Raw genomic sequence first — 25,071 nt, forward strand, 5'->3', positions numbered from 1 at the left:
AGACATGAAAAAATGCTCCATCTTGTCTATCATGAGAATGGCAATGGGCCACACCCTAAGTCGGCACAGCCGCTTACCCATCTTCCAGTCCCAGGGCACTCTTCCCACAAACCCAGACTCAAGTGCTCAAAATCCTCAACACAAGCCAGGTGGCTATACCAGCCTGTGGGCCGGGGAAGGAAGCGCTCTACCTTCCTGGAGCTGGTGCTGGATTCCCGTGAGGCTCTGGCCCCAAGGCCGTCTGTTCCCCAGGAGGGAAGCTGAGTTCTAAACAGGAGTGTCAGAGGGAGAAAGAAGGAGGGAGAGAGGGACCCCTGCCGTGACTCTGAAGACAGGCCGGTTCACACACAAGAGGAAGGTGGAGTGCCCCCCTACCCTGGGCCCCGGCTCCACCCCTGCCCCAGCCAGGCTGAGTGGAGCAGGCCTCTGCCCATGCCTGCCTGGAGGGGGTGCCCCGCCAAGAAGGGTGCTCACCGGGAAGGACTTGATGGACCACACAATTTCACTGTTCTCGGGGACCCACTTGACGCTCCCCACTGTCGTCTTGAACTTGGGGGAGTCGGCATCGTTGGGCACGGGGATGTGGATCTCCACGTTGTTGGCCGTTGACCGCCGCTTGAACTGGCTCTTGGCCTGGAGACGAGGCCAATGTGGCCAAGGTTGCGGCAGGCGAAGGTGAGACAGCCTGGCTCCCACCCAGCCTGTTCCCACAAGGGCCACACGCCCCTTGGCCTGGCCTCTGGGAGTCCCACTCCCAGCACCGAGCTGACCCCCATGCTCTCTCCCACCCCCTGAGGTTTTCCTTAAGCTCAACTTTGGACGGTCAGTCTCTGTCCTCCTGTCCCCTTGGCCTTTGGGACTCCCGATCCCTCCCTCTGGCCCTGGCCTCCAGGGAAAATGTCTATGTGACCAGGGCTGGCCTGGGCTAGGCGAGGTCACTGAGTGGCAGGAGTGCTCCACCTGGACACTTGGTCACAGGCCACTGCCACAGTGGCCGCACACAAGACCCGGGCAGTGTGTCCTCTCTGTGCCCAAGGCCCACGCTGTGCCTGAGCTCACAGTGAGGCAGCACGGATGACAGCCACAGGCCTCACCCCCTGGACAGGTCACAGAGCCCCAGCGTGCCCCCAGTCCTGGGTTAGGACGCTGTGCCAAAGGCCCCGGACAGGCCAGAGATACCAGAAGGCCTGCACTAGGTGGGGGAGCCCAAATCCCCCCTCTTACGCCCCGCACGCCTGGCTGATGCTGCGTGCAGGATGCACACACACCTTGATCATGTACTCGATGCGGCTGTGGGAATGCTTTTCAATCACGGACTCGATCCAGATCAAGGGCTTGACCTGTCGGGGAGAGTGAAGGTGGCGCTCACAACCAGTCGTTTTACAAAGCCCTGTTTCACAGAGGGGAAACTGAGGGCAAGGGACCACTGGGCCAGGTGTGAGCCCAGCACACTGCTGCTCGGGGCTCCACAGCTGGTGCCAGGATGGGTCAGAGCATTAGAGAAAATGCAGAAAACATCACTGAGGACGCTCTGGTGGGGATGCCTGGGAAAGAGGCAGTGGTGTCAAAGGGGCCTGGCCCCTTGGTTCAGAAAGTTCAGAGCCTTGCATTGTCAAACAGGCTCCTTGGAGCTCAGGCTGCTCGTGGGGAGCTGTGCCCCGTCCTGGGCATCACCTCACAAGACGTGAGACTCGCTGTGGACGGGGACGGCTCCCAGCCAGCAGGGGAGAGGAGGGAGGCTGCCCCAGGGGAGGAGCAGGGGTGGGGGCCTGGGGGCCCGCTTGGCTGGCGGCTGGTGAACTCACATGGGTGTTGAGGCGGTAGGACATGAGCTCGAACTCGCCGTCGGGCGGGATGAAGGAGATGGTGCGGTCGTTCTCAAAGCGAGAGAGCCGCACGCACTGGTGGAACTTCACGTCCTCCAGCTCCACGGACTTGCTTTTGCCACCTGAGGGGAGGTGGGGGTGAGGGCGTGACAGTGCCTAGGCCCCCCAGGTCACTCTCTCAGCAATGCTCCCACTGTCTAGGGTTCACCCCTGACAGAGCAGAGCAGATCTGTGAGAGTATCTTGGGCCACGAACACCAAGGGGGCCGGCTTCTGAGGCAGCCACGGCCCCCTCTCCTCACCCCCTGGAAGCTCCATCACGTCCCAAGATTGGGCTGAGGACAGGGCTAGTAGGCCTAGTTCACAATGAGTCCCCAGCCAGGGTTGCTGTCTGGGACATGTTTGCTGAATGATTAACAGACCCCACTGGGGGTGCTCGGTGATGGCTTGGGGCTCCCCGAGGGCCCTGGTCCTGTCATCCCTGGGGTGCTGTCTTGGTTTGCCAGCCCAGAGAGGCTGTGTGGGTTGAGCTCAGTCCTGAGAGAGGAGCTGCTCTGATGGGCTAACGTCAGAGAGGCCCTCACTAGTGATGCTGCAGACGTAACTATGACAACACGCGCCACCGCTCCGGCCACCGGTGGACCTGTGGTTGGCGGGGAGGCTGGTGGTCCAGTTTGCAAACACGGAGCCCCAGCCACCCTGGGCTCCTGAGGCCGCTCTGGCCATGCCCCACCATGGGAAGTGCTACATCCAGGCCAGGCAGTGCATGCTCGAACCACTGTGTGTGGCTTTTGAACAGCCCAGACCCAACGCCAGAGGTGAGAGCAGAAACTGGGTCAGGGAGGGGAGAGTGAGCCCCGCAGAACCTTCCAGTAGGGTGGAGTTGAGGACCTGTTGTATGATGCTACACGCGCTTTGGCACCTAAGGTACTCACCTGCACCTCTGGCCCTCGGAGCAAGGGGGCTTGCTTGAGTATTTTCACTCTCCCATGACCTCTAAGTGTAGGTGTTAGTTTATTCGTTTTCACAGTTGTCTTGTAAACAACGTGAAAATGTTTCTAAGCCAAGTGCTTGAGATGAATTTGTTCATCACGCAGGTGAACAGTCCCTCAGCTGCCCCAGGGGTGAAACCTGAGCCCCGGTGGCATACTCACGGCCCGTGTTGTCGAAGAGAACCTTGTCGTTGAGGCCCAGGCGCAGCTCAGGCATGCCCGACAGGAAGACCCGCATCTTGATGGAGCCCACAATCTCACTGCGTAGGACGTTACCGTTGGCACTGACCTAGGGGGTGGCGAGGAGGGGGTGAGGGGAGGCCCCACGCACCAGTCACTGTCCCCCACCACGCTGTGTGACCCTCCTGGCCACTTCCATTCTCGAAGTCCTTCTCAGTGTCCCCTGAGCTGGGGAGGCAGTGCCAGGCCAGGCCAGGGAGGCAGACACTTACAGGTCCTGCCTTCTAGTCCTCAGGCCACACTAGGCTCCTCCCTCTCAGATGGGCCAGGTGATACTGTGCCTGGAATCCTCTCTGAGGGCTCTACTCTAAGTTGCTCTTGGGATGCCCCGGGCAGACCTGGTGGCTTGAGGCCGTGTGCTCAGCTGGCCTGGGCAGGGACTCTACCAGGTCTGCTCATCTGCTGGGCTCTCTTGGAGCAGGCCAGACTCACTTTCCTGGAAATCTCTGTTTCTCCATGTGGGGCCTGGCAAAGTCCCTAGGGCTTGTTGAAGATGGAGCTTCCTGGGCCCTGCTCCCAGGGCTGCCCTGATGTCTGATAACCACTGATCCAAAATAACAATACACTTAAGCAAATACAATCACAGCTACAACAGTGACTGAGCAGCTCCTCCTCAAAAGGGTGGGGCTGTGACTTGGGTGACCTTTTAACTCCTGTGCAAACCGGAAGGCATCTGAGAGTGCAACTAAAAATCACAGCAGGACGATGGGCAAACCTGGAGACTGTCCTCAGGGAGCCAGGCTGCTGGAGCACCTCTCCTTGGGCACATTTTAGAGACGGGGACACTGAGGCACAGAGGGGATGCCACACGCCGAGGGCACAGAGTGGCTGGCAGAGGTGCTGGGGCCACAGCCTGGACCACCACCCCGTAGTGCCATTCTGCATGAGGCCACATCCACACCAGCAAGAGAAACAGAGGGCTACAAACTCAGAGGCCCTAGAGCCATATGGGCTGTTCCTTGGAGGGCCCGAGTTTCCGATTTCTGCAGAGAAGCAGGAAAATCTGTCCAGTCTTTAACTCAGATGTCTCCAAGTAACACGTGCACACGTGAAAGCCCTTCACCTCTGAGGGAAGTGGAGAACTGAGGCGCCATGTGGACGACGACCCCGAGAAAGGCACAGAACAGGACAGAAGGCCCTGCAGGGTGTGGCTCCATCACTTCCTGTCGCTCACTATACTCTGACCACGCTGGCCTCTCACTGTCCTTGCCTCATCAGGCAGCAACCTGACCCCACAGCACACAGAAGCTGCTTCCTCCTCTGCCTCTTGCCAGCCCTGTCTGCCTGTCTATCCATCCTGTCCACGCTCTGGTGAGGGGTCATGTCAGGCTGCTCACTGATGGGCCCAGCACGAGGACAGTGCCTGGGGCAGCAGGCACTCGGCGAGCCCGTGTAGACATGGCCCTTCGCCCCTGGGCTCTGGGCAGCTGGCACTACCACCTGCCTTACTCTGAGGGTCCTCCGTGTTCCCCCCGACAGTCTGCCCTTAGACCCCCTTCTCTGGGGGGCTATCTCCCCTTGGGGAGTTGGGACTGCACCACCCTCTATAGCTGAACGATGGGAAAGAAGGCTCAGGAAGTGGAGACAAAAGCCATGCAGCCTCTAAGGCTAATCCTGGCCCTCCAGGCAGCAACCAGGACGGTGCTGAGGTGTGACTGGCAGCCCAAAGCTGGTGCCTTCCCCAGGGTGGGCGTGGAGGAGATGTTTGCTGGGGGATGGGCTGCCTAATTATACTAGTACAACAAGATTTTCAGAATCTGGAGGCCAATGTTGACTCTGAAGGCCGCCAGTTCTGCAATCAGACTTAGGAAGGTGTGTTCCAACATGGCTGGGATGTCCATACCTGACTCTTGCTGCCCCTTGTATGGAAGAACAGGGGTCCTTGGGCAGTGCCATGTGTAGGGACACACTGCAGCTGGGACGCCCCTGAACTCCCAGTACTTTCCCAGGCAGTTGTTTATAAGCTGCTCCCTGGGATTGTTGCTCCACCTTAGGACACCCTACAGCCATGTTCTGGGCTCAGTAAACAATTCAGACGAAGGTCCTCAGGCAGGAGGGGAACGCAGTGAGTGAGGCCACTGTCTTGCCTCATGGCTTAGTAAGTAAGACAGCAAATACGTTTATATTTAGTCCACTGGGAGAATGTTTTTGGAAAGCACCGTTACTTAGCAATTGCATGTCTGGGAACTCGGCCCTCCAGAAATCCTGCCCAGATAAGGGAGATGCCCAAACACACATCTGAGGATGAGCACTCATGCTCATTTCTGCACTGGCTGTAACAGTCAGAAATGGGCACACCTAAGTGGCCTACATGACTGGATTGGCCCAGCCAATCCTTGTCTGCCCAAGTAATGGGAGTGAGGCCCTCTCCGGTGCAGTGACAGGCAGGCTGCAGGTGAGATGGAACTGGCCTGCATCACCCTTTGTCTACCACTGACTATAGCTACAAAACCTGGGCAGGATGCATGGGCAGCTACTGGAAGACTGAAAAGGTGGGTCTGGGAGGAGCCGACTGAATGAGCAGTCCTCCTTACCCCCCTACCCATGTGAAAGTGAAGCAGAAAACTGGAAGTGGAACCAAGAAGTACGGTGCAGTCAGAGCTTGTGGAAGCCTCTGGCTCTAGCTCCAGGGCCAGAAGGGGAACTCCTGCTGCTCAGAAGGAGTATGGAAATCCCTCATTTACCCCCTTTTCTCTGTTTTCTCACGTCCCAGGCCCTAGGCAATTCAGCTGCCTTTCCGAGAGGGTGGGGCCAACCCAGGATTTCAGCCCAAGTGCAGACAAGTGCGAGACTAGGGATCTAGAGCCCCAAGTTTTTGGCCACAGAACCAAAAAGGGAAGCCCCCAGCCAGAAAGCACCAGGTAGAGAGCAGAGAGTGAAAAGTTCAGGTAAGCAACCTCATGAAGTTGTTTATGTCTCCAGATCTCTCTAGAACCAGGCATGCACGGATTTGATCCTAATTAGCACGCCAAAGACATCAAGAACCAAACTCTCCCCAGTCCCTGACGGACCACTGGGCAGTGCATATTTGGGATAGATTTAAATAGCAAAGGGCACAAAGGCTTTGAAAACTGAACTGATTCTCATGGCCCATAGATTGGGGGTTGAAACTTGTGGCCTGAACCTAACCAGGACAACTGTCAGCTAAAACAAACAAACAAACAAAATCAACATTTTCTGTATAATTTAAATAAGACCTAGAATCTTACCACAGGATATAATCTAAAATTACTCAGCATACAAAGAACCATGAAAATTTCAGCTCATGTGGAAAATACAATCAACAGACACCAACAATGATATGGATATTGGGATTATCTGACAAAGACATTACATAGCTAGGATAAAAACTGCAAACACTCTTGAAACAAATGTCAAACTAGAAAGTCTTGGGAAAGAAACAAGACTATAAGAAGAAGAATCAAATGCAAACTTTAGAACTGAAAAATATAATAACAAATAAAAAAATCACTGAATGAGTTTAATAGCAGAATGGAGATAACATAGGAAAGGGTCAGTGAACTTGAAAGCAGATCAATAGGACTTATCCAGTCTAAACAATAGAGAGAAAAAAAGATGGAATAGAATGAACATAGCCTCAGAGACCCTTGGGACAATAACAAAAGGTCTAACATTTATGTCACTAGAGTCCAGATGGAAACGAGAAAGAGTGAAATGGTGAAAACATATTTTAAGAAATAATGGATGAAAACATCCTGACTTTGGTAAAATACATAAATCTACAAATCCAAGAAGCTGAACAAGTCCCAAACAGTAGGAATCCAGAGATATCCATACCTAGACACATCATAAGCTATCTGCTGAAAACTAAAGACAAAGAAAAAATGTGGAAAACAGCCAGAGAAAAACAACACATTATCTACAGGGGAATACCGATTCGAGTGACTGTGGATTTTCATCAGAAACCATGGAGCCCAGAAGGAAGTGACACAACATTTTTAAGGTACTAAAAGAGAACTGTTAACCCAGAATTTGATATGAAGTGACAATATCCTTTTGGAGTGAAGATGAAATAAAGACATTCTCAGATGAAGGAAAACGAAGGGAACCTGTAGCCAGTAGGCCTGTTTTGAAAGAATTGCTAAAAGAATCTTTTTAGATGGAACTGAAATTGTACCAGAAGGAAACCTGGAAAATTGGGAATGAGGGGAGAGCAACAGAAATAGTAAATATCTGGGTAAATATGGTAGAGAGTCTTCTTTTTCTCCTCTTGAGTTCTTTAAAGTATGTTTGACAATTGAAAGCAAAAATTTTAACACTGTCTGATATGGTTTTCAATGTATATAGATGAATATATAGGACAACTCTATAACGGGGCAGTAAAGTTTCTAAATTCCAATTGAAGCTGTAAAATATTAACTCTAAGTAGAGTATTTTATAGCAACCACTAAAAAAACTATACGAAGAAAAAAAAGATAGAGTGAAGAAACAAAATGGAACACTACAAATGTTCAAAAAGATCACAGAAAGATAGGAAAATGAAACAAAGGAATGAAAAACAGAAGGCAAGTAATAAAGTGGTATATTTTAATCCAAGCAAATTAACAGTTACAGTAAGTATAAATGCTCTAAATATATAAAAGAGACTGTCAGAATGGATTCAAAAAATGACTCAATTATATGTTTTCTACAAGATATATGACACAGGTAAATTAAAAGTAAAAGGATTTAAAAGAAAAAAGGAGTAAAAGGATAGAAAGACATATACCATGTAAACACTAATCAAAAGAATTCTGGAGTGACAATATTAATAGCAAAATAGACCTCAGAGCAAAAAAATTATCAGGAATAAAGAGGGACATTATATAATGATAAAGGGGTCAGTTCACCAAGAAAACAGAAGAATCCTAAATCCATTTGGACCTAATAGCAGAACTTCAAAATATGTGAAGCAAAGACACAGACAAATTCACAGTTATAGCTGGAGATCTTAATGCTCCTCAGTAACAGGCAGAACCAGTAGACAGAAAATTAGCAAGAATTGCTAGAAGAAGTGAACAATGCCATTTACCAACTGGATTTAATTGGTATTTACAGAACACTCTCTCCAACAAGAGCAGAATATACATTTTTTTCAAGGGTACATGGAACATTCACCAAGATAGATCATATTCTGGATCATTAAAACAGTCCTTAACAAACTTTAAAGAATTGACAGCATATAAACTATATTCTCAGATAATAATAGAATTAAATTAAAAATCAATGACAGGGACTTCCCTGGTGGTCCAGTGGTAAAGAATCCGCCTTACAATGCCGGGGACGTGGGTTCGATCCCTGGTCAGGGAACTAAGATCCCACGTGCCACAGGGCAACTAAGCCCGCGTGCCACAACTACTGAGCTTGCGCGCCTCAACTAGAGAGCCTGTGTGCCTCAAACTACAGAGCTCATGTGCTCTGGAACCTGCGCACCACAACTACAGAGCCCATGCACCCTGGAGCCTGGGCGCCACAACTAGAGAAGAGAAAACCTGCACGCCACAAGTAGAGAGAAGCCCATGTGCCGCAATGAAGATCCCACATGCTGCAGCTAAGACCTGATGCGGCCAAAAATAAATAATAAAAAAAATATATATATATAAATAAATAATAAATAAATCTTTAAAAAAAATCAATGACATTGAGATAACAGAAAAACCTGCAAACATTTAGAAATTAAACAACACTTTTATTAAATAAGCCATGGGTCAAAAAGAAAGTCTCAAGGGAAATTTGAAAATATTTTGAACAAAAATGAAAATCCAACATATCAGTGTAGGATACAGCTAAAGTAGTGCTTAGAGAGAAATTTATAGCATTAAATGTTTACATTAGAAAGAAGAAAGTTTCAAATTAGTATCTTTAGTTTCCACTTTAAGAAACTAGAAAAAGAAGAGCAAAATAAGCCAAAATCATGAGGAAGAAAATATTAGAGATAAGAGCAGAAATCACTGTGATTGAAAACAGAAAAATAATAGAGGAAATCAATGAAATCAAAAGTTGATTCTTTGTGAAAATCAATAAAACAGGTAAACCTCTCATAAGATTAACAAAGAGAAAAGAAAGAGAACATAAATTACCAATATCGGAAATGAAAGAGAGTGTATCAGTACAGACCCTGTACACATGAGAAAGGTAATAAGGGAATACTATAAACAACACTGTGCATATAAACTCAGTGACTTAGATGAAATAGATCAATTTCTTAAAAACAGCAAACTACCAAAACTCACTCGAGATGAAACAAAAAACCCAAATAATCCTATAACCATTAAATAATTGAAATTTGTACTGAAAAATATTCTGAAAAATAAATCTCCAGGCTCAGACAGTTTTGCAGGTGAATTCTACCAAATAAAATAAAAAATAAGCAATTTTACAATGGCTTCCAAAAAATGAAATACTTAGGTATAAATCTAACAAAAAATTTGTACATGGTAAAAACTTAGAAAAAGCTGATGAAAGAAATCAAAGATGACCTAAATATATAGAGAGAGACATACTGCACTCATGGATTGTGAGACTTAATATACTAAAGATCAAATCTCCCCAAATTGATTAAAAGAGTTACTTAACACAACACCAATCAAAATCCCAGACAAGCTGATCCTAAAACTCTACACAAAGGAACTAAAGAGCTAAACAATTTTGAAAAAGAAGAATGTTGTGAGAGTCACATTATCTGATTTTCAAACTTACTATAAAGTTACAGTTATCAAGACAGTGTGGTTATTGGTGAAGGAACAGATATACAGATTGATGGAAAAGAACAGAGTCCAGAAACAGACTTGCACAATATGGCCAATTGTTCTTTGACAAAAATGCAAAAGCAATTCAATGGAAAAAGGATAATATTTTCCAAAATGATTTTACAACAAATGAAAAAAACTGTTCAATATGCAAAAAAATGGATATATGCATCATACCTCAAATAAAATTTAAGTCAAAAATATCACAGACCTAAATGTAAAACTATAAAACTTTTAGAAGAAAATTTAGGAGAAAATCTATGTAACCTTGGGTTTGACAATGAGTTCTCAGACATGGCACCAAAAGCTTAATCAATTTAAAAAACTGACATTTGGACTTTCTCAAAATTAAAAACTTTTGCTCCGTGAAAGACAATGCCAATAGAATGAAAAGAAAAGTGACAGACTAGGAGAAAATATTTGCAAATCACATATCTGACAGAAGACTTTATCCAGAATATATAAAGAACTTTCAAAACTCAACAATCAGAAAACAAACAACTCAAAAATGATCAGAAGATATGAAGAGACACTTCTCCAAAGAGCATAATAATGACAAAGAAGCACACAGAAAGATGCTCAACATCATTAACCATTAGGGAAATGCACATTAAAGCCATGATGAGACACCTATTAGGATGACAAAAATAAAAATGTTGATCAAGGATGTGGAGCAACCGGAACTCTCATCCGCTACTGGTGAAAATGCAAAAATGTTAACAGCAACTCTGGAAAACAGTTTGGCAGTTTCTTACACAGTTAAACATACACTTACCATATGACCCAGCAATCCCACTGCAGGGTATCTGCCGTAGAGAGATGAAAACTTCTGTCCACACATAAACCTATACATGAAATGTTTATAGCAACTCTTTTAACAACTGCCAAACATTGGAAACAACCCAGATGTCCTTTGATGGGTGAATGGATAAACATACTGTAGTTCAAAATATAAAATAAGCAAATATAAGACGAAATAAACTTTTTGATAATAGAGCAACTCAGATGAATCTCAAAGGCATTATATTGAAAGAAGCCAGATTCAAACTGACACACACTGTATGATTCCACTCATACAACAATCTCAAAAAGACAGAACTATAGTGATGAAGACCAGATCAGCAGTTGCCAGGGGTTGGGAACGGGTAGGAGGGTGCGACTACCAAGAGGCAGCATCCAGGGAGGTTTTTGAGGTGATGGAGCTGTTCTGATTCCTGGTTATGATAATGGGTACACAAATCTGTACATGTGCTAAAATTCATAGAAAATATGGTCAATTACCAAATAGTAACTTAAAAAATAAAATTAAAAAACAAACAAACAAACATACGCAAAACAGTAAAAACCAAAACCCAAAAAACCCCAAAAACAAGTCACAGGAGAACTACATCTTATGCTCTCAGTTTCACAGAAAAACAACGTATGTCTGTGTATCTACAGCACGAGGTCCCAAAGGATGACAATGAATCCTTAAGCAATGTGGCCTTTCTGATTACAGAGCCCTTCACTTTCAAACTCTATACACTGCTTCTTTTTTTTTTTAAGTGATATGCATGCATTCACTCTAAATAAGAACAGAAACTAATGAAGATAAAACAAGCTCGCATTGCAATGAGCAGCCCAAACTGAATCCCGCTGATCTGCTATCACACAGAAACTACCTGTTTCTCAGGGCCCTGCTAGTTTTAAAAGTCGAGCTGCTTTTATTTCCAATCATGGAGAAGATAAAATTTTAAAAAAAGAAAAGGAAGCCTACCAGAAGATTGACGGACTCAATGACGTCCAAGAACACCTCGTTCTTCCGGTACTTGATGCCCTCAGAGCGCCAGGACACTGCGTTGGTGACGGTGGCTGGGGGCCGTGGGGCCCCTGTTTCCAACTTGTGGCCTTCCTGAGTTATGTACCTGTGGGCCCGGGCTCACAGTTAAGCAGCTCAGGCACTGACATTCTTCAAAACAGCCCCTCCCTGTAGCAGGCGCCAGGAAAGGCAGGCTCTGGTTTCACCTGAGGCTGTTTAACACAAGAATATCTTACGATTTCCAAAGCCTCCAACAAACTCTTCAGTTACAGTGAGTACAGAGTGGTCACGTTTAGGGGGCCAAGGAGACAGTGTTGGTGAGGAAAACAAGAAGCGGGCATGAAGTGTTCCCCCGCTGGGGGTGCAGAAGGGACCAACCTCCTGGGGGTGTAACCTGGTGACCCTGATTCCACTTGGGGAACAACAGATGTGAGATGTGCTGGTTAATGTGGCTTCTCTGAGTGTCCCTCTGCTCCCCTGTAAAATGGGAAGACAGCACCCCCGACTGTGAATGGAGTGAAAAAAGTGCTTGCACAGGGCCTGGTTCACAGGAAGTGCTTAATCCACGGGGACTGTTATTTGATGGGCAGGATTCCAAAGGAGGGAGATTTTTCATCATAGCTTCATTTATGACAGTAGGAACAAAGGCAGGTGACTCCCTAATAACAAGCCATTTAGCACACTTCTGTGGATGGAAATGAAGACCTCGCAACAGGAAAAACGCTCATGCTACGCATGGATGCTGAGTGGAAAAAGGACCCACAACTGTCCCAGTGACTTAGTAAACTTCTGGTGCGGCTGGAGACAGGGCAGGGGGACCAACAACATGAACATACGTTTGCTTCCTCCACCTCCAAACCTGCCGACGACATCAATGTTGTGACATCACCCAGGAGGGGCCTGACCCCCGCCCCCCGATCCCTGGGCCCCATCCCACCCACTCACTCCTGCAGGATCTTGCTGTCTGTGGTCTGGGGGTAGCCGAAGTCCATGAGCTCATCCAGCAGCTCGTAGATGATGACGAAGTTGTCGCGGATACTCTCCTCTTCCAGCTCCTTGAAATATTCCGAAAATACCTGTGGTGTTGCGTGGGGGGCAGATCGTTGAGAGGAAGGACGAGGAGGGGATGAACGCTTGCGCGAGTTCATTTGCCCTTTGTGCCCTGAGGCTCCTGCTAACAGCCCTTTTGTCCACGAGCTGCATTTGCCTGTTTCCCAGAGTGCTATGGACGAGGCCTTGGGCTCAGGGAATGTGGGCAGGAGGACAGCAGTGGCCGCCTATGAGGCGGGAACCAGGCTGGGATAGTACAGGCGTCAGGCTTGGTCAGAAGCCCCACCGCTGCTGGCCCACTCTCCTCCCCACCCTGACAGACACTCCCAGGCCTGGGGCCCCTTCCCATCTTCTCTTTAATCCTGACTGTAACTATCACCCTTTGCCTCTGAGCCAGGAGTGACTCAGGTGAGGGACAAGAACCACTGCGGACAGGACAAGTGGCTCTTCCGGCCTCCTCTGGCCTCCCTGAACTCCAGTCTGTACAGCTGTGCCTGCAGACGAATCTGCCCCATTTCAACAGAAAATTAAGAGGATCAAAGCAGGGACGCCAAAGGAGACAAAGGGAAGAGGGGCTTGGTAGAAGCTCTTTCATGAGCACAAACACTGAAGCAGAAAGGCAATGCCAAACACTTCAGGGAGGAGAACCTTCCTCCTTCCCGCTTCCCCGTCTCCACACCCCAGGACTGCAACTGCTGGGCCTCTCCTCTGAAATCACAGGCAGCGCAGCCCGGCCTGCGACAGCTCCGAAATGCAGGCCTACTCCTCAGCCTGCACTCGGGGCCTCCCCGGGGGACATGCTGCTCTCCTGCCCCCATGTCCTCACTGCCCACACCAGCCTGTTCCTCAGCGTCTGGCGCAGGTGGCTCCTGATCGGGCTGCACAGGGCACCACCTGAGGGATGAAAGCTTTCCTGGGCCCACCCCAGGCCTCCTGGGCCCAGCTGCCCTTCAACCCCACAGCCCCCACTTTGGCCGTGCCCGTCCATCTCTCTCCTGGAAACCGGCCTGGCCTCCCAGCTGCCTTCAAGTGCTTTTTCTACTCAGCAGCCAGAGATGATCTTACCTCGAATCAGGTCTTGTCAGTCTCCTGCTTGGTGCCCTCCACCACCTCTCGAGAGACTTGGAATGAAATCTGAACTCCTCACTAGGCCCTGTACATCCCGCCCACCCCTATGGTCTAGCCCCATCACCTTGCTGATAGCAGCCCCATACTCTGTCCTGAGCACACTGGCCCGCCTGATGTTCCCTGACTGCACCACGTGCACTCCTCCCCCAGGGCCTTTGCATGTGCTGCTCTCTGCCTCCCCAGCTCACTGTCAGCTGGGCCTGCTGTGTGTCACCTCTCTCCAAGGTAGGGCCTCAGGCCTCTGTGTCTTTAGGCCCCCACCCCCACCCCCACCCCCACCAGATTCTGAGCAGAACTTGGCTCCACCCTCCTCCTGCTTATCCCACCTTCCTAATCTCTGATTCATCTGGTTACCCTCCACCCTTCCACAGCCAGCTAGGGGGCATACCTGTCCCTCTTGGAGTCATGCCGCACCTGGCCTGAGCCCCACCTCCCGTTCACTTTCCTCTCCTCACCAGGCAGAGGGGCAACTAAGGCCACAGAATCCCACTCACAGATCACGTGGAGCTCCCCCATCTCACTTCTGGGGTTCTAGCTCCAAACTCCCTAGGGATACTGCAGCCCTCGGGAGGCTGGTATGGTGAGGCACACCGCAGTGCCAGGGTGACGGATACCCCTGTGGCCCCTGTGGCTCAACTCACCTGCACCACCTTGTAGAGGAAGGAGAATACCAGTGACACGCACGCGTTCTTCTTAGAGGTGGCAACCACTGTGTGGCGGCTGCAGTTAAGGAGCAGTCAGAGGCCTGGGCTGCCACCCCACAAACCCCAGTTCACTGCATGTTTTGGAGCCACTCCAAGCCATGACTTGGCCCTCAGCGGGTTACCGACCTCCTGGTCTGAGCTGGGCCTGGGACACAGCAGTTACAGCCAGAGGAGGTCCCAGCTCCCAGGGAGCGCTCAGCTGACAGAGGGGCAGCAGGGGGCACAGGGATCCCACCCCAACTGCTGGGTAGAGAGGGCTGCCCTGAGGAGGTGATGCCTGAGCTGAGGGCTGAAGCCCAGGGTGTGGTAGAGGGCACTTCAGATGGGGTGAGCAGCCTGGGGCAGGAGGAGGTAGTGTGGGTCATCCCAGAGCAGAAAGCAGGAGCACAGCCGGCCCTTCTCCAAAGCCCATCGCTTATGTGACCCTCCTGAGGTCCAGGGCTCCCCAGGCAGGCTCCAGCGGAAGCAGCCAGGGCCAATTCTAGCTCAAGCCTTTCTTTGAGCCTTTGCCCCTGAAGCAAACCTTTTGAATGAAGCCTCCATTTTCTCACTAGTATGATGGGGGCCTGAGAGTGGATTTACTGAGGTGATGTATGTAAAGTGTCTGGCAAACTCCCTCTGATGGGCGGGGGGGATGGCGGGTGGGTGTGGGGTATGTCCCCACTTCTTGGGGTCAGTGTATACTGGGCACTTCCTGTTCCTCTTTCCTTAAAGGGCCTCAAGCCGCCCAGGGAGGCCAGTTCCTGTGCACTGCGCCCTGGCCATTCACAACAAGCCTGTGCCACTCCAGTGCCAAGCTGTGAGCTCTGGAAGGGAGAAAGGGACTGCCTCCACCTCACTTCCTGCCTCAACTGGCCCAGCGCAGGGCCCCAGGAAATGGAGCTGGGCCAGTCAAAGGAGTGCTGGCTTCCCACCTCTAGTCCAGGCAACATGCCATCCAGGTGCTCTCTAAGGAGGGGCAGAGGGCACCTCGGACCCTCATGGCTGGGCCTTGCTGGAAACTGCCACCTGACGATGGCACTCAGGCTGGAGGTGAGAGGGTGTCCACTCAGGCAGGGTGTGCTGGGCACTGGCACCCAGAGGGGCAAGCCCTCGATGTCTCCTCCCTGGCTGCCCATGCGTGAAACACTGGGGCCCAACTGGAAACTGGTCTGACGGCTCCTGCTGCACTGACACAGCTGCCCCTCCCTCCTCTCCATACCTGGGCAACCACTGCTCAGACGCAGGGCAGCTTCCAAGATAGCCAACTCTTGGCTCACAGGCCACCTGCCATACTCTACAGAGCTGCCCCTGAGGCCTTCCAGAGAGGGGTGAAGAAACAGAGGCACGATGAAGGGAGCCAGACCTCAGGGCACTGGATGAAGGTCCCAGGCCAACACCTCCCACCCTGTAACATGTACACAAATCACTAGGGATGGCCTTGCTACAGTGCAGATTCTGACCCGGCAAGGCTGCATGGGATCTGGGATTCTGCATTTCCAGAAGGCTCCCAGGGGATGCTCGGGCCCGTGGACCACACCTGCACTAGCGAGGTCCTGTGTGTCTCCAAGAACATGGGAAAGGGGACAGAACCCACGTCTGCTGGGTGTGATGCATATGTACCAGCTCAGTCCTGCTCTCACTGGACTGTGGGAAGGTGAGGACTTGCCTCCAGTCACATAGCTACTGGAGCTTGGGTCTGAACAGGGCTGTGTGCTGCAAAGCCATGCCTTTCTTGCAGCAGTACGGATACCAGAATGTGCCTGACCAAAGCCATGGGGGGGCCAGTCAGACCTCACGGATGGAAACTGGCTCAGCCAGGTCTCCACATGAGCCTGAGCACGGGGGGCTCTGAGATCTGGGCAGGGTTGAGAGGAATCCCTCCCCTCCTCTGTAACCCACCACCCTTCATGATCCAGGCCACCACCCTGCCCACCTGGATGCCAACCTCCGCCTCCCCACCCCTCCCTATGTCCACTTCTGATCCCTGAAGTCTGGCGTCCACTCAGCAGCCAGAGACTTTCAGAAAATGCAAACATGCCCGTGTCACCTCTCTGCCTGAAACCTTCCAAAGACTTCCCAACACACTTAAGGTGAATTCCTATGAGGCCTTGCAGTGCACACCCTGCTGACCACTTGGGCCCTGCTCCTACCACGCAACCCCCTCCAGTGCTCCAGTCAACCCCACTACAGCTTCGGAATGAGACTTCGCCTGGGCTAGTGCTCCTCATGCCGGCCAACTCCTGTGGCTGGCAGACACCTGGCCTTCCTGCAGGTCTCCTCCAGGATGTCACCTCCTCAGGGAACCCTTCCTGGCTCCTTGGACCTCTGTCACACTGGTCATCCTTGGGCAGCAGGGAGCTCCAGAAAGACAGGGCTGTGCCTCACGGCCCCCACTGGCCTGAGCCAGCCCTGGGTCAGCCGGGGCAGGGGCCGGCAGCCCTCAGTTGCACGTGTGTGTGTATGCACACACATGTCCACACAGGAGCCCCCTGGGAGCACCCTAGCCAAGGGATACGATACAGGTTGTTGTGCTTGATCCACATGAAGCGGACTCCCCCATGGGCCAGGATAGGTGACAGCATGCCCTCCTCCTCCTTCTCCATCAGGATGGGCATGAAGTGCTCCACCTCCGACATGTCCACGTCGCCGCGGTAGTTCCGGCAGATGAGCACCTGGGTGGAGGTGGAAGACAGGGGAGACACTTTCAGCTTGAGTTCCACCAGCTGGATGGCTGGGGTGAGATGCACCAGCTTCCTTCCCTCCAGGGACCCCAAACACACCCGTCCATCAAAGGGCCATCCGATCTCCATCCCCCAGGGGATTCCTCAAGGAAAGCATTTCGCCAAGTGAACTTCCACAGGGGCCAGTGGGAATCTTCCCAGAGGGAGCGTGGAGGGGGGCTATGGGGCAAGGGTCCAGGACCGCGTCACTCGGGAGATGCCAGGTTAAACAATGTCCCATAGGCTCTCATTGCAGATCTTCTCAGAGCCTTTCTGTGCTAATGAGCCCTGCTCTTCTGTCTGTGTCAGGAGAGGGACACTGCTAAGTGTTCACATCTACTAGAACCTGCCTGTGGCCTGAAGAGAAGTTCTTCTCCTCATCTCTCTCTCATGGCCTGTGGGTTTGGATGTGAAGCATCACTGCCGATAGGAAAGGAAAATGGGACAACCACTTTGGTAAAGTTTGACAGGTTCTCAGAAAGTTATAATCCAGCTTATAACCCAGCCATTACTCTCTTAGGCATTCACCCAAGAGAAAGGAACCATACGTCCACATGAAGATGCATGCATGGATGCTCACAGCAGCTTATTTTAAATAGACTCAGGCTGGCGAGAATGCCAACGTCCTTCAACAGGTGAATGCAGCCATAAACCGTGTCCAGCCACACCATGGAACACTCCTCAGCTATGAAAAGGAACGACTACTGACACTGGCGGCAGCATGAGAGAATCTCAGGATCGCTGAGCCGAGTGAAAGAAACCAGACAATGGAGAACATATCTACGTGATTCCACTTAAATAAATAAATCCTGGGAAATGGTAACAGAAAACATATCAGTGGCTGCCTGGGAACAGGCTGGATACAGACGGGTGTGAGGAAGCTTTAGGGGGTGATAGAATGTGTGCTTATGGTTTCCTGGGTATACACAATGACTGAACTCATCAAACTATGTGTTTTAAATAAACAAAATCTGTTCCATGGAAGTTACACCTCCCCGAAGGAGTGAAAAAGGAGGTGTGAAGCTATGTCACTCTGAGCAAGGCCCCATTTGGAGATGCCGCCTAGAGCTGCTACCACTCTTGTGTGTCCATGAGGACAGCTGGCGGCGTAACTCAGTAATATGCTGAGAATGACACCACAGAGCTGACCAGCCTGGGAGCCGCCTGCCTCAGAACCTGTAGTTTCATAAGATACATTGTCTTACTGTTACAAGCCAGAGAGAGAGAGACAGAGAGAGACAGAGAGAGAGAGAGAGCAGGCGAGTGAGGGGGCGAGAGAGAACCTTCATTTTCTAGTTTCTCCTTTGTGGCCTATGGGCAAGGGACCCTGTGCCCTCACTGCTGTTCAGAAGGCCTCTTAGAGACTCATCACCCAGTGGGTGAGCTTGTGGGTGCCTGGACCAGGCCCTGGCACAGGGATTCCCACATACCCTCTCATATATTCTTTGCCAGGAGTATATATTGCCTCATATACTCCCCCCACCATGAAGCAGGACTGATATTTTTAAAGAGATGGACAGTGATGTCCAGAGAGGTGGCACCACATGCCTGAGGTCACACAGCGAACAAAGGTGAGCCAGGATTCTAACCCCGCTTCTCACTCCCTTCAGGGCCACTTCTGCTTGATAAATATTGCTTTCCTGGGCTTCCCAAGCCCACCTTCTATCCCATGTATCCAATTTTGGGGGATGCCACGGGCATGGAGTCCCCAGGCCCCCAGTGTGTTCAAAGGAAAGAGCAGGGAGCAATTTATTTTGCTCACCTTCATCACCAAGGCTGCAGAGAGGTCCACTCATTCATACCGTCTACCATACATCATGCTGGGCCTGGAGACACAGGGGTGACCAAGACAAACAGGGTCCCTGCACTGAGACAGCTGGTCAGGGGGAAATGAGAGACTCTGCAAGGGTATGACCTTCAAACTGAGGCCTGAGGGGACAGGCAGGATAGAAGCAGAGGGACCAGTGTGGCTAAAGCCATGGGGTTAGGGGTACAGCCCATGTGGGCATACCTAGGAGCACTGGTTAGGTAGAGTAGGGGCAGCCTCGGAGCTCAGGCTGCAGGTCAGGACAAAGGCAGGAGACAGGACAGACTGGAGGGAGGCAGGCAACAATGAGGGGACAATCCTCAACCCCTGTTGCTGATCTTGACCCCACAATTCCTTCCTCGCAGAGAGTGAGACAGGCCTTCTTAAACAGAATCAGATCAGATTGCTTCTTGTTTAAACTGCTGCTACCCCAGCCTCCCCTCATACAGAACAAACTCCAAGTCCATCCGCATGGCATGTCTTCACAGCCCCTCCAATGCCTCTCCATCCATGCTCCCTGGGCTCACCCCATTCCAGCCATCCTGGTCAGCACCCTAGCTCTCTCTAAGCAATCTACATTTGCTCCTGCCTCAGGGACTTCGCACTTGCAGTTCCCTCTGCCCAGAATGCCCTGGCCTAGATCTTCTCGGTTCTCAGACCTGAGCTCAGATGTCACCTCCTCCAAGAAGTCTTCCCTGCTCACCCTGGCTAAGATCATATCTTGCCCCTTTCCACTCCCAAGCCCACTTTACCTTCACTGTCCACATCACCGCTGCATTATATATTCATATCCTCATTTATCATCTGTCGCTTCTACCAGAGCCTAACACTCCCTGAGAACAGTGGCCACTTTCGTCTCGTTTATGGCTGTGTCCCAGCACCCACAACAGACCCTGGCCCATAGTAGCTGCTCAGTAAAGTCTGTGCAGTGAACACGGCAGTGAGGAAAAGGAGGCTAGGATAATGCCCATGTCTCCAATGTGGGCAGCTGCATGGATGGTGGTGTCAGTCACTGAGATGGGGAGAGAGAGCAGGGCTGGCAGGTGGCGGGGAGCTCATCTGGGGAAATGCCAAGTTTGCGGTGGCCGTGAGACCTCCAAGGTGTCCTGGAGGCCCGTGGATCTCCAGATAAGTGCTCTGGACTTTGGAACAAATTTCAGAGTCATTGGCACAGTGACATAAATCAAAGCCTGCCGCAAGGAGAGCAACAGTACAGGAGGCACGCCAGGCCCAAGCATGAGGAGCCGACGTCCAAGGGGAGGGCAGAAGATGAGGGAGAGCAGTCAGTGAGAGAAACGGGGAAAATAGAGAGCACAGCAACCTCGAGGCCAACAGAAGCCTGCTGAGGAGGAGCGTAGTAGTGGTGTCAGAAGCTGCAAAGAAGCGAGAAAGATAAGGGCAGAGAAATATCCATGGAGGGCTTTCTATCAGCTGAATGTGGCCCCGCTGGTTTCCTCAGTGATCAGAGGCTCTGGCTGGCAGGTAGATGTGTGGTTGTGAATTTCCTGACCTTATTTTTTATTAAATGAAGTCTGCGCAGAAGGCAAACTTTCAAAACATGAGGTCCATGGGGAGTGGAATAATAAATGGCGTGATGGTCACTGAGGATGGGAGGCAAACCCACAGCTGCCTCAGGAGCTTCCTGAAAGGCACGTATAATCATGCTTCTTCCAGGCTACTGTCTCCTTATGGTGGCTGTTCCTTCTTGGGATCAAAGTGGTTCCCTCTGTCCTGCTCTCCCGTCTGGACATCCTCAACACCCACGGCCCTCTTGGTGCCATCCTCCAGGCTCCAGCATTACCCAGGACTTTTGGCTTGCCAGCGCCAGCCAGCCCACTGTGACACCTCCTCATTCACCTGACTGCCACCTGGTCACCTTCCCAGCTCTGGCATCTCCCTCCTGCAGGAAGCCGTTTGTAAACACTTCTCCTCCCGCCAGCCCAAATGGAGGTTGGGTAACTGCATTACCTGGGGCCTTGTCCTTGTGGCTTATAGGATCTGACCATTTGGATCCATGTGTCTGCTTGGATCTGTCAGCTTCCATGCACCTCCCCTACCAGAGCTCAAGGTCCGTGGGGACTAATATGGCCTGTGGACCATGGGTGGTGCTGAGCCTGTCTGGTGCATCTGCTCAGCGAGTTCACACACTTGCCCTAGGTCATGCAGCTGAGCAGCAGAGACAGGTTTTGAGCTCAGCCCTAACTCCTCAGTCACAGAGCAATGGTCCGCACTGGAATTGGTGCCTACTAGGTGCTCATGAAATGTTTGCTGAAGAAATGAGTGATCTGAGTAGGCAGCCTGTAGGACCTCTGGTGACACAGTGGCCAGGGAGGAAACAAGAACACGTGCTACAAAGACTTGGGGAACACTGCACCCTCCCAGCCCCTGGTGTGCCCTGTGTCTTTCTTTGCCTCCAAGAAGGTTGAAGAAGGGAGCCTAGTACTGGATCTCACTAGCTGTTGACTTTGGGTGGCATCCAAGGCAGGCAACCCACTTAAGGGACTCTGGGAAAGTGCTGGGGGTGGGGAGTGGAGCAGCAAGGGACAGTCACTTCACCCTTCACTCCCTACTGCTTCTGAGCTAACTCCTGCCCACTTCACCTAGGCCCGACACCCGTGTTTCTCTCACTCACTGATGTGGGGCTTGTTTAATATTGTTGGTCCTGTCCTATTCTTGTTACTCCCCAATGCAAGAGGCCAGATACTCGCTTGGCTTCTAGCCGGGATGGATTTGGGAGAAGGCAGCAGGTCACTTCTGAAAAGTTTTGAAATCCCTCCTTTATGAAGCTTTCCCAAAAACCCCTGGGAAAGGCACCCAAGTCCTAGTTATGTCCAATTCCTCCTTCATGTCTCAGCCGGGTTTGTCACTCCCCCTGGGCAGCCCTTCCTGACCCCCAGCAGAGGCTGACTCTCCCTATTATATCATCACTGCTCCACCACTGCAATTTATATTTATTTGTGCTTTTTGAGATCAGTGTCCCTCTCGCTCACCAGATTGTGAGCTCCAGAAGGACAGGGACTGATTCTGGTTTTGCTCCCCAAAGGCAGCCCAAGGCTTAGCACCCTGCCTGGCACTTAGTAGGTGCTCCTCAAATATCAGCTGAATGAACAAATGTTTCTGGGTTCAACTCCTAGACCTGCCACTTCTCTATGACCGGTGTGACCTTGGGCAGGTTGCATCACCTCTCTGTGCCTCAGTTTCTCCCTCTGTTAAATGGCACTCCCACCACCCACTTCACCTGACCCTTGTAACTCAACGTCACAGTGAACGTTAATAAATCCCTACGGGGACTGGCACAGAAAAATCGCTGAATAAACATAAGCTGCTGCGCTCCCAGAGGGCGGGACTGGCCCGAGGGCACACTGTCCCCGCCAACGCCTCACCACCTCTGGTCAAGGGTCGTGCAGCCCCTCAGCGCCAGGCCTGGCTTCCAAGCGGGCTGCGGCCCGCGCTCCCCGTGGCCTCGGGTTCCCCGCGGCCCCCACGGAGGCCTGGGCCGCCAGCCCCCAGGGGTGGGGGATGAGGGTCTTGCAGCCGGCTACCTGGCAACGGCGGCAGCCCACTGCGACGAGGCAGGGCTAAGGCGGATCTAAGACCCCTTCCTGAATACTTAGCAACAGCGTTGAGGCCTCAGGTGCGGCTAAACGGCTTCCTTGCCTAAGACCAGGATGGCTCCCATTGGCCGGTTAACTAGCAACAGGGTGGGTCCCCATGGGGCGAGGCCCCCGCCAGTTGCCTGGCAACGCGGAAGGTGGGGCGCCCTCGGTACCTTGCCCTTCAGGTCCAGCACGTAGACGGCACTGGCGGACATGGCGGCTGCGGAAAGCCTCGGCACTGGCCGAGGGCGGCGGCGACAGCGGGGACTGCCAGGCGGTGAGCCAGGCCGGGTGCGCCCCGCGACAGTTCGTTTCCACTTCCGGTCCGGGGAGCCGCGCGCGGACCGTTATGTCCGGCCAGGGACAAGCTGCCAAGAATGCGCCGGCGCAGGGCGCAGGGTACGCAGGCGCAGTATGTCCAATGCGCCCTAATTTCCCGCTCCTCCCTCAAGCATCCCGGAAGTAAGCCGAGAGGGGCGGGGCGGGGCGGGGCCGGGCCGATTGAGGCAGGGCACTCTAGCTGCCTGACTGGGCGAAGCCCCTGCAGTTGAAAACCCCACTTTGTGGGCCAAGTTAGGTAAGAGATCCTGGTGGTTGAACCCACCTGGGGCCCAGCCGTATGGAACTCATAGCCTGGTGGGGAAGTCGAAAACAAATATACAGTCACCAATTGTGATACCCTTTATAGGGAGGGGTAAGGTGGTGGTTACTTGGAAAGAAGTTAAACTCTCTGGCAATTGAGCCGTATCAACAGTCAGTTCCTGTCACCTGTCAGTGTCAACGTTTGTCAGTGGACAAGTGTGCCAGTTTATTGCCTGAAATGATCTCCTGAAAGCCACACCCCACTGAACCTAGGCAAAAAGCAGGTGATTTATTTCTGTAGTTAGTGGTCACTGTGGGTAATGCAAACTGTGACCCCAATTAATCTAATTGAATTATATCTCATTTGCTTTTATGAATACTCGGCCTTTGGAGAAATGTCTGTATTCTGCCCCAATGAACCATCACAGTGCCCCGGGCCCAGTCCTGCAGTATCAGAACCATTTACCCAGGCTGCTTGCCTCTTTTTTTTTTTTTTTTTGCGGTACGCGGGCCTCTCACTGCCGTGGCCTCTCCCGTTGAGGAGCACAGGCTCCGGACGCGCAGGCCCAACGGCCATGGCTCATGGGCCCAGCCGCTCTGCGGCATGTGGGATCCTCCCGGACCGGCGCACGAACCCGCGTCCCCTGCATCGGCAGGCGGACTCTCAACCACTGCGCCACCAGGGAAGCCCTGCCTCTCTCTTATACTTTATCTTCTCTACTACCTCCACTTGGGGTTTTCAAAGATAGTTTTTGCAACTCTGTGGTTATATATCCTCTACTTGGGGTAGAGATGTAAGTGCAAGAAAATCCAGAGAAGAAAACTGGAATCTTTAAAGGTTATCAAGTGAATCCTGGGCTGGAAGAATTCTTCCACAAAGCAGCCAACTGAGGCTTTTTGACACCAACTCTCTCTTAAGAAATCCTACCATGCCTAGCCTCATACCTTGCCCAATTTATTGCAGTGTTTTAGAAAAACATGTCTTTTTTCTAACTACAAAACTGTACATCTCACTGAAGAAAAACTGAGGAAATGCCAAAAAGCGTAAGGCAAAAAGAAAAGCCACCCAGGAGAGGCAACTCTCCATTATGGAGGATTTCTTTTCAAGCTTGCTGTGGGCATTTTAGATGTTTAATACAGTATCGGGGGGCTAGGAGGACAAAAGTCTTTTGAGGAAACAAAGACTTCCAAGTGCCAAGAGTACCGTCACAGTAAACACTGTTTACACATAAATTACTTCTAACCTCCTTTTCTCCATATGTGGAGGAAGGAATTTGAATCATATCTGAATTTCATTCTTGGCAGTTAATGTATAAGTCAGATTTGACCTCTGTGACATCTCAGAAAAGACCATACTGATTGTGCTAGACCAGAGTTTTTCAAACTTTGCTGCATCCTGGGGTCACCTGGGGAGCTCTGAAGAACCTCATGACAGAACCCCACCCCAGGCAGCATCAGTGGTTCTTAATGCTCCCCAGGAGAGCCTAACATACAGATTTTGAGAGCCACTGTGGTAGACTATAAGTGATGGCCCTCAATAAACCACATCTTCTGGTGTCCGTGCCCTGTGTAATTCCCTCCCAGAGTGGGTTTGGCAATGACTTGTGTTGGCAATGGAACAGGTATGTAAAGGGAGATTCTGGAGGACGTTCTGGCCCCAGGCAAGTCAATGTAACTTACACGTGAACTAAACTACACTTCATGGAGCAGAACCATCCAGCTGAGCATGGTCAATACACAGAATTGTGAGAGAGAAATTCCACTGTTTTCACTCAGTTTTGGAGTGATCTGATGGGCAGGGAGAATTGGAATAGCTGTCTTCCCCACTACTGAAGGAGGTTTTTCACAGCGCCACCGCATCATGCTCACAGACCCCAACTGCTGACTCATGGATGGCA

The 25,071-nt window shown here is 51.2% G+C and overlaps 1 protein-coding gene across 1 annotated transcript in view; it reads right to left on the reverse strand.

Moving 5' to 3' along the window:
* Positions 1 to 22,953, reverse strand: part of AP1M1 (adaptor related protein complex 1 subunit mu 1) — a 29,721-nt gene extending 6,768 nt beyond the window's left edge. Inside the window, exons 1-9 of the mRNA XM_082623984.1 lie at positions 22,765 to 22,953; positions 16,984 to 17,140; positions 14,424 to 14,491; positions 12,550 to 12,680; positions 11,563 to 11,710; positions 2,980 to 3,106; positions 1,806 to 1,948; positions 1,269 to 1,340; positions 475 to 633 (exon numbers count right to left, since the gene is read on the reverse strand). Of these exons, the coding sequence (XP_082480110.1) occupies positions 475 to 633; positions 1,269 to 1,340; positions 1,806 to 1,948; positions 2,980 to 3,106; positions 11,563 to 11,710; positions 12,550 to 12,680; positions 14,424 to 14,491; positions 16,984 to 17,140; positions 22,765 to 22,806 (1,047 nt within the window). The 5' untranslated portion in view covers positions 22,807 to 22,953. The remainder of the gene's footprint in view (positions 1 to 474; positions 634 to 1,268; positions 1,341 to 1,805; positions 1,949 to 2,979; positions 3,107 to 11,562; positions 11,711 to 12,549; positions 12,681 to 14,423; positions 14,492 to 16,983; positions 17,141 to 22,764) is intronic.
* Between the last annotated feature and the right edge of the window lie 2,118 nt (positions 22,954 to 25,071).

This window comes from Mesoplodon mirus (genome assembly GCF_964341445.2).
Source record: "Mesoplodon mirus genome assembly, chromosome: 5".
In the NCBI taxonomy this organism is placed as follows: Eukaryota; Metazoa; Chordata; class Mammalia; order Artiodactyla; family Ziphiidae; genus Mesoplodon; species Mesoplodon mirus.